At 49.8% G+C, this 9,227-nt stretch overlaps 1 protein-coding gene across 1 annotated transcript in view; it reads right to left on the bottom strand.

Moving 5' to 3' along the window:
* Positions 1-3,982: 3,982 nt before the first annotated feature.
* The window catches only part of LOC106817893 (rab effector Noc2-like), a 6,167-nt gene continuing 922 nt past the window's right edge, over positions 3,983-9,227 (bottom strand). The window contains exons 2-4 of the mRNA XM_014822603.1: positions 8,616-8,745; positions 7,976-8,062; positions 3,983-4,039 (exon numbers count right to left, since the gene is read on the bottom strand). Of these exons, the coding sequence (XP_014678089.1) occupies positions 3,983-4,039; positions 7,976-8,062; positions 8,616-8,745 (274 nt within the window). The remainder of the gene's footprint in view (positions 4,040-7,975; positions 8,063-8,615; positions 8,746-9,227) is intronic.

The following is a 9,227-nucleotide window of genomic DNA, read 5'->3' as shown; positions in this document are numbered from 1 at the left end:
GCCACGCCCTCTAAGATAGCGCCATCTCCGAAGCCAGACAGTCATGCAGCGCCATCTACAAGCTAAAGCAGCTACTGCAGCCGCCATCTACAAAGCTAGAGAGCTACCTGCAGGCGACATCTGCCGGAGCGATGAAGGCCCGTAGCGCTATTATTAGAGTAGACTGTATGGTATGCACGTGTTTGCGATTTCTCTTCTCTCTCTCTGTATGTTAGTATAGCCCTGCAATGCTAGTCTCTGCTCTCTCGTCTCTCTCTCTCTCTCTCTCTCTCTCTCTCTCTCTCTCTCTCTCTCTCTCTTCTCTCTCTCTCTCTCTCTCTCCCCCTCTCTCTCTCTCTCTCTCTCTCTCTCGCTCTCTCTCTCTCTCTCTTTGTATTAGTATAGGCTGCAGCACGTTCTATCAGCTCATTAGTCAGATCGAGGAGGCAGGTGCTCTTGGCTTCTCCGCAACGTGACTAATGAATATTTGAACGAAGCCCGCGGTAAAACTGCGAGGCTAAGTAGACGACTTAGAACCCGATTGTTTCCAATATCACCATGACAACGAGCCACACTAATCAAGACAAACCGCATCACAGGGGTGGGTGGGGGAGGGGGACTAGTGGGGAAGGGTGAACGTCTATGGCAAAGATATTATTTCTGTAGAATCGCGAGGCAGCGGTTTCTATTTACAGATGTTATAACATTTATCTACCACCGCCTACACCACTATCACTGCAGCCTATGCTATAACCACAGTCTACACTATCACCACAGTTAACACTTCTGCACAGCGGGGGGAGGGTAACAGCTGGGGGAGGGTAGCACTTCTGCACAGCTGGGGGAGGGTAACACTTCTGCACAGCTGGGGGAGGGTAGCACAGACACGCGTTTGCGTGCGTGGGTGAAGCTTTGGTGCGTGCGCTCTGCCAATCTATCGAAGATAAAAAAAACACCATTCGCACATCTGCCACCATAGCATTAGTCACGCCGACTGGCTACTCTAAACTAGGAAACTAACATCAAAGAGTCGAGAGGGGGTAGGTGCGTGTCTAGATTAAAGTGATTACGTCACCGTAAATAGTAAAAATTAAAAATACATTTCCCCTTTTTCACAAAATGTAAGTAATTCTGTTCACTTGTTATGGTTAAATTGCTGCATGATACTTCCTGTTTTACTATATTGTTCGATGTGAACATACACTCGTGACTCATACATAGCCCATAGCAAGCAATTAATGTCAGGACCACAATATCAAATCGTCCAGGTTTTTTGGATTTTTAACTAGTTGAGAAACAATGTTATCAGGTAACAATTTGAGGATACGTTTAGTCCCGTTAGTTTTTACTTTTAATGTAAAAAAATGGCAACAAAAATTTTACAAATTTTACCATAGAAAATTCGTGACGTAGTCAATTTTAGACTTGTATATCAGTAGGGTGGCTCTATATCCTAACAGCCAGGAATACAACTAGTAACGCTGAGAGGGTCTATGTCCCCCAGGGTACTGCCGGAACGTACCCTGGTACTATCTAATATGCCGGACCGTACCTCGCCTACTCCACTAACGAGTCTAGGGAGTTGCCTACGCCTACTCCCTAACCCTAACCCATAAACATATTAGATAGTACCAGGTACGTTCGGTATACCGGACGTACCAGGGTACGTTCCGGCAGTACCCTGTGAGACATAGACCCTATGAGCACTATAGTAACTGACATCGGTGTCCGTACCTATTGTCATACTGGTCGCCTGCTGCTGCTGCTGCCCTCCTTTATAAAGCGATGCGAAAGAGAAAGCATAGCTTAGGAAAAATACAGAGATATCATAGTGGAGAGACTCAATCTTTCGTTTTTTTTCTCTTTCTCTCTATCTCCCTTCACCTCTCTCTCTGTCTGTCTGTCTCTATATCTCTCTCTCTCTCTCTCTCTCTCTCTCTCTCTCTCTCACTCTCTCTCGCCCCTCACTCCCCCCTCTCTCTCTGTCTGTCTCTATCTCTATCTCTCTCTCTTTATATATCTCTCTCTCTCTCTCTCTCTCGCTCCTCCTCCCTCCCCCTCTCACTCGCTCTCTTCTCTAATTCCCTCTCCCTCTCTCCTCTCTCTCATTCACTCTGTCTGCCTCTCTTTCTCTCCCCTCTCTCATTCTCTCTGACTGCCTGTCTCTCTCTCTCTCCGTCCCTTCTCCTTCATCTCTTTCTTTTCATCTTTCTCATGAATCTTGCAGATCAAACAGAAACGTCCTCCACTGGCTCGCTGTGCTCAGTCGCCTTCTATCGGTCGAGCGAGCATTTATTAAGAAACGCCGGAGAATGCAGGCGGCAAACATCGAGAAATACGCCGAGCCGCTTTCACGGAGGCGCAGCCATGCAATCACGCACGTAAGCACGGGCGACGGTGGGGTGTGTGGGAGGGAGGGCCAGTGGGGGAGGGTCGTGGCGGGAGGCTCGTGGGGGATGCGTCGTGGAGAGGGTCATGGGGGGAGAGTCGCAGGGAGGAGTCGTAGGAGTGTGGCCGGGGAAGGTCGTGGGTGTATGGGGAAGGCCAGAGAGAGAGGGTCACAAGGAGGGTCGTGGTGTATGTGGAGGGCCAGAGAGAGAGGGTCGTGGGAAGGTTGTGGGCTGTATGTCGGGAGGCCAGAGAGAGAGGGTCGCTGGGAGGTCGTGGGTGGTATGTGGAGCGCGCCAGCCCTGCCGAGAGAGGAGGTCGCTTGGGAAAAGGTCGCAGAGGGAAGGATAGTGGGGTGGGTGGTGATGTGTATATTATAAGCCGGGCGAGGTGGGCCGGGGTGAGGGAATCTTACCGAGTGAGTCGCGTTGTTTCTGGCGCGAGGCCTTGCCAATGCTGATCTCATCCTCATCGCTGTCCGTCTCGCTTTCGCGGTCGTCGCTGTCGCCGTAGCTCGCTGAAACACGCACAGGGGGCGCCACCGCCGCACTCGTTAGTACGGACGCACGGAACGCGCGAGAGCAAATCGCATTTCGTCTTGAGTTGGAGCGCAAACATTTTTCTTAGAAAGCAGCAGCAGCATTATTTATACTCAAAGGCTTGTCAAACCATCCATTACGGGAGATTTTTTATGAGAACCATCATTTTCTTAGACTAACAGCACACCCAGTTGTCAGTACATCCACATATGTGAGATGAAAACTGCAAGATGGCCGTATTTAACTGCATATATTGCGATCGGCACCATTTTTACATATAATGGGTTTGTGAAACACCGTCCCCTATCACTTACCAAACAGCGTCATCACCAGAGGGCGTCCGTGGTGTGCACGACCTTGATGCGACCTACCCTAACCTCGCCTGCGCGACCTTGATGCAACAGATGCCGACCTTGATGCGACCTACCCTGACCTTCGCCTGCGCGACCTGACGCGACCTACCCTGACCTTGCCGCGCCGACCTTGATGGCAACATATGCCGACCTTGATGCGACCTACCCTGACCATCGCATGCGCAACCTTGATGCAACATATGCCGACCTTGATGCGACCTACCCTGACCTCGCCGCACGACCTTGATGCGACACATTGCCGACCCTGACGCGCCTACCGCTGACCTCGCCGCCATGACCCTGATGCGACCTACCTGCCCTCGCCGACACGACCTTGACACGACCTACCCTGACTTTACCCACACGACCTTGACACAACCTACCCTGACCTCGCCCCACGAGCCTTGACCGACTTACCCTGACTTTACGCTCACACGACTGTGACCAGCTCACCTACCCATGACCTCGCCACGCACGACTTGACGCGACGTACCTGACCTCGCACAGCGCACGACGCTTGACACGACCTACCCTAACTCTCGGCCCGCACGCCGTTTGACGCGAGCCTACCCTGACCTCTGCCCGGCGACAAACTTGACACGACCTACCTGACCTCGTCCGCGGCGACCACTGTTGTTAGCTCTTGGAGTCCTCCTCGCGCGCCGCGGCGCCTCAATGTTCAGCGCGGCCCCACCTTGCCCGCGGATGCCTTCTTGTCCGGGATCACGTAACTTGGGGATTGCCCTTGAAGAACCAGGGCTGCCCGATCGTCTTCCACATCTGCGGAGGAGAGATGTGGAAATTCTTCACGTTGAGTAACAATTACGCCAGATATAGTATACTATATTATATTATGATTATAGTATTTGTATATTGTTGTAGTAGTATAGTTAGTAGTAGTAGTAGATAGTAGGCAGCTAGCAATAGAGTAGGTAGTAGTAGCAAGTAGACAGCAGTAGCAGCATAGTAGCACAGCAGTCGTAGTGACAGTAGTAGTAGTAGCTAGCTAGTAGTAGTATGTAGTAGTACTAGTAGTGTAGTAGTAGTATGTTGTAGAGTAGTAGTAGTGTAAGTAGCAGCAGCAGCAGCAGCAGCAGCGCCAGCAGCAGCAGACAGTACAGCATGCAGCAGCAGCAGCAGCAGCAGCCAGCAGGCAGCACAGCAGCACACCAGCACCAGCAGCAGCAGCAAGCGCAGCAGTGAGTAGTCTATTCTAGTATTCCTTATCCGTATATGCTTAATCATTTAGTGTTATCATATATGCTTATCATGTATGCTTATCATGTATGCTTATCATGTGGTGACTTATTGTAATAATCGCTCATAGACTCGCCGAGAATTGCCCCCGCATGCGCGAATATCGTATTCGTCGAAAAACATAAATCGACAGAAAATTGAAATCGCAGTTTTACGCGTGCTGAGATTTTTGTTCGCTCATTACTTGCTGCGCATTACGCTGGCCTGGTTATTGCCTCTACGTGCTCCGCTAGTCGCGCTCTGGCGTTTTTTCGCCACTCTTAAATTCAATTTTTCTCTGCGTCGCGGGAGTGAGGTTGGATGTTAGGAAATTCGTGTGGGGGGATCGGGCGTGTCGGTGTGTGTGTGTGTGTGTGTGTGTGTGTGTGTTGGTGTGTGTCTGTGTGTGTGCGCTGATTGTGTGGTGTGTGTGTGTGTGTGTGTGCGTGCGTGCGTGCATCGCGTGCGTTGGGGGCGGTGTGTGTGTGCTGTGTGTGTGATGTGTGTGTGTGTGTGATGTGTGTGTGGTGTGTGTGTGGCGTGTTTGAATGTGTGTGCGTGTGTGTGTGCGTGGCGGCGTGTAGTTGTGTGTGTGCGTGCTGTGGTGCGTGTGTGTGTGTAGTGCGTGGTTGTGTGTTCGTGCGTTGCGTGCGTGCTCGTGCGTGCGTGCGTGGCAGTGGTGCGTGCGTGTCCCGTGGTGTGTGGTGGTATTCGTGCATTGCGTGTGTGTGTGTGTGGTCGTGTGTGTGTGTGTGTGTATTCGTGGCGTGTGTGTGATGTGTGTGTGTGTTGTGTGTGCGTGTTGTGGTGTGTGTGTGTATGTGTGTGTGTGTGTGGTTGTTGTGTTGTGCCGTGTGCGTGTGGCGTGTGCGTGTGTGTGTGTGTGTGTGATGTGTGTGTGTGATGTGTTGCGTGTGCGTGTGCGTGTGCGTGTGTTGTGTGTGTGTGTGTGTGTGTGTGTGTGTTGTGTGTTGTGTGTGTGTGGTGTGTGAGGATTAGGCTTTCTTATTGCGTCAAAAAGATTCCGCATAAAAAATAAAAAAAAAAATAAAATAAAATAAAAAAGACATGCAAAAAATGACATACTAACGCATAGCTACGGCAAACACACGCCACACATCCCGCACGCACACTCACGCACTCACGACACCGTCACGCACACGCGCACGCACGCCAGCCGCACGACACACACACGTACAGCACGCACAGCACGGCACAAGCACTCATCACGTATTGTGCAATAGTGCAACACAAATATTGCAAACGGAAGCGCGCGACGTTAGTAGAACTTGCCGTTTTAGATAGATCGCCGCGCTCGGCAGCCTGCACGCCGCATAATGCAGGCAATACTGCTTTATCGCTTCGAGAATTGCTTTGCAAACGACGAGAAGGACGCTCGCTCAACCGCACGCCGCTCTCATTCAGCACTAAGCTCACAGAACTCACAGAAAACTCACAGTAGCTCACAAGTTCGCTCACTCAGACGCACGCCTCTACAGACTCTCTCACAGCTATAGCTGACAGCCCGACCGCTGGCCGCACACACAGCGCACGCTAAGCACGCACGCACGCACGCACGCACGCACGCACGCAACGCACGCAGCGCACGCACCGCACGCACACACACACACGCCACGCCACACACACACACACACACACACATTTACCTAATCAATTCACCGCTGCTTACAATTAATATAGATCGTCCTTCTCTTGACACGCTGCCTTTAGCCAAACCAAATTATATGTGTGGTTACCGTCGAAAAAAATAGGGTAGGTAGGTAGGCGAAAACATTTTATTTTTCTTGAAATATTTATGTACGAACCATGTCCGAATGATGTAGCGTATTGTGCCTTGTCTGAAAGGCAGAAGCTGTCGCATTCATATTTTCAGAAATTTTTTTTCTGACTTTTTAAAGCAAATATGCACATAAATGTTTATGGTCCTTGGAATAAATATGGGTCATCGGGAAAGCCGTTAACACACCTATATTTTTTTTGGCCTTACTAAGCTATCGCTCGTTTGCTAGGGTTGATTTTACTTAGCATGGCGGTTCTGCTTTGCATAGACATGCCGTGATGGGCGGAAGTGGATATATCTCTACGCGGTCCGTACGGCCACCGTGGTAGATCGAGCAACCTGGTGTTAAGCCCGGCGCACACGTGAATATATTTTAACTCAACGTAAAATGGCGCATGAGGGTCATTTACCCGTGTGCAGGCGGATTTTTCGCTTGACGTAATTTACCATGGCGTCATTCTTTACTTGCATAAAAAACTCAACGTGTTGCGCGGGCATGTTAGCTTGGCAACTCGACTCTCGAACGTTTTCCGCGGTGATTGAGGCATTGATTTGAGGCCTTTGAGGTATCCTTTCTTATTTTCTTCTCTCTCTCTTCTCTCTCTTCCGCTTCTCCATCTTTCTCACTATCGCTCTCTCTCTCTCCACTCTCTCTCTCTCTCATATCATCTCTCTCTTCTTTCTCTCTTTCCTCGTCTCTCTCTGTCTCTCTCTCTTTCTCTCCTCTTTCTCTCTCTTTCTCTCTCTCTCCTCTCTCCGCTCTCACCCTCTCTCTCTCTTCTCATCTCTCCTCTCTTGCTCTCTTATCTACTCTCTCTCTCTCTCTCTCTCTCTCTCTCTCTCTCTCCTCACTCGCTCGTTCTCTCTTCCACTCTCACTCTCTCTCTCTCCCTCTCCCTCTCCCTCTCGCTCTCTCCCTCTCCACTCTCACTCTCAACTCATCACTCTCACTCTCACTCTCTTCTCTTCTCTCTCTCTCTACTCTCTCTCTCTCTCTCTCACTCTCACTCTCACTCTCACTCTCTCCTCTCTCTCTCTCTCTCTCTCTCACTCTCTCTCTCTCACTGTCTCTCTCCTCTCTCTCTCTCTCTCTCTCTCTCTCTCTCTCTCTCTGTCTCTCCTCACTCTCAACTCTCACTTCACTCACTTCACTCTACAACTTCTCACTGCTCTGCATCTCTCTCTCTCTCTCTCTCTCTCTCTCGTCTCATCTCTCCTCTCTCTCTCTCTCACTCTCTCTCTTCTTTCTCTTATTAACATGATGTAGGCGTACGAGAGCCCGCAGTCACTTAGTCTGCGCCGAGTTAACCAGCGACCATGGATTCCTGTACTTAAATAATGTCGTTCACGCGCGCTGCTGGCTGCCTGCTGGCGTTGCGCTGCTGTTGCGCTGGCTGCTGCTGCTTCTGCTGCGTTGCTGCTGTGATTTGGCTCGTTCTGCTTGTGCTCTGCTGCTGCTGCTGCTGCTGTGTGCTGTGTCTGCCTGCTGTCTGCTGCTGCTGCTGCTGCTGCTGCTGCTGCTGCTGGTGGTGGTGGTGGTGCTGCTGCTACTGCTGCTGCTGCTACTACTGCTACTGCTGCTACTGCTACTGCTACTACTGCTACTGCTGCTACTGCTACTGCTACTGCTACTGTATTACCACCACTACTGCTGCTACTTCAGAAGCTGGGTTGCTCACCTCTCGTTGCTCGCTGCAGATCTTACAGAGCCACAGCGGCTGGTTGTGTGAATTCGTCGTGTCTACACCGCACTTGGTGCACACGGCCTGCGAGTAGGAAAAAAACAACGGAGAAAGTGTATAATAACACATATTAATGCCTGGAGATACATGGTAACACCTGGTAACATCTGAAAACACGTGATAACACGTGATAACACGTGGAAACACATGATAACAAGTAATAACACATTATAACGCATGGTAACACATGAAAACACATGATAACACATGATAACACATCATAACACATGGAAACACATAATATCACATAATAGCACATGATAAAATATGATAACACATAACGTATGGAAACACATTATAACATTGTAACATAACACATTGTAACGTACGATAACACATGGTAACACATGATAACACACAATAAAACACATGACAACACATGATAACACACAATAAAACACATGACAACACATGATAACACACAATAAAACACATGACAACATACGATAACGCATGATAACACATGATAACCAGTGGTAACACGACGGTGACACATGGTGACACTTAGTAAGACGTCGTCGTAACGGGATGAGACATGGCTTCACAGCTTCCTGGCTTCCTTCGCTGCGTCGCCTACCTTCCTGCAGTCGTCACAGTGGGTCGGGGAGGCGCCGAGGATGCCGAACTCGTCTCCGCAGAGGATGCACTGACTCTCTCCGTTCCCCATCGCATTCCGCTTCATGTTCTCCAGCTTATCCACCAGCCGCCTGCAAGCACAGGTGCGCCAGGTGCTAATTACAGGTGATAGGGTGAACACACAGGTGTGTCATGTGCTAATTACAGGTGATAGGGTGAACACACAGGTGTGTCATGTGCTACTTACAGGTGATAGGGTGAGCACACAAGTGTGCCAGGTGCTAATTACAGATAATAGGGTGAACACACAGGTGTGAAACGTACAGGGTTATAATAACATATAATATAATATATCACCTTCAAAAGACGCGAGCGCTATCATTGTACGTGTCCGTCGAGCGCATATAGAAATATTGATTCGTAAATCTCGAAACTTCTGTGAAGGCAATATGCAGACACGAAGGACAAGGACACAAATAAATAACGTATTTATCATGAGTAGTAAGTCAGTCAGTCATAAATAACTTAAGGGCATGTGAGCGAGCGGTTGTGTGTGTGTGTGCGCGTGCGCGCGCGTGTGTGTGTATGTGCGCGTGCGTGTGCGTGTGTGTGT

The sequence above is a fragment of the Priapulus caudatus genome, unplaced genomic scaffold (assembly GCF_000485595.1).
Source record: "Priapulus caudatus unplaced genomic scaffold, Priapulus_caudatus-5.0.1 Scaffold1913, whole genome shotgun sequence".
Lineage (NCBI taxonomy): Eukaryota > Metazoa > Priapulida > Priapulimorpha > Priapulimorphida > Priapulidae > Priapulus > Priapulus caudatus.
This window is presented reverse-complemented; position numbering and strand designations above follow the sequence as displayed.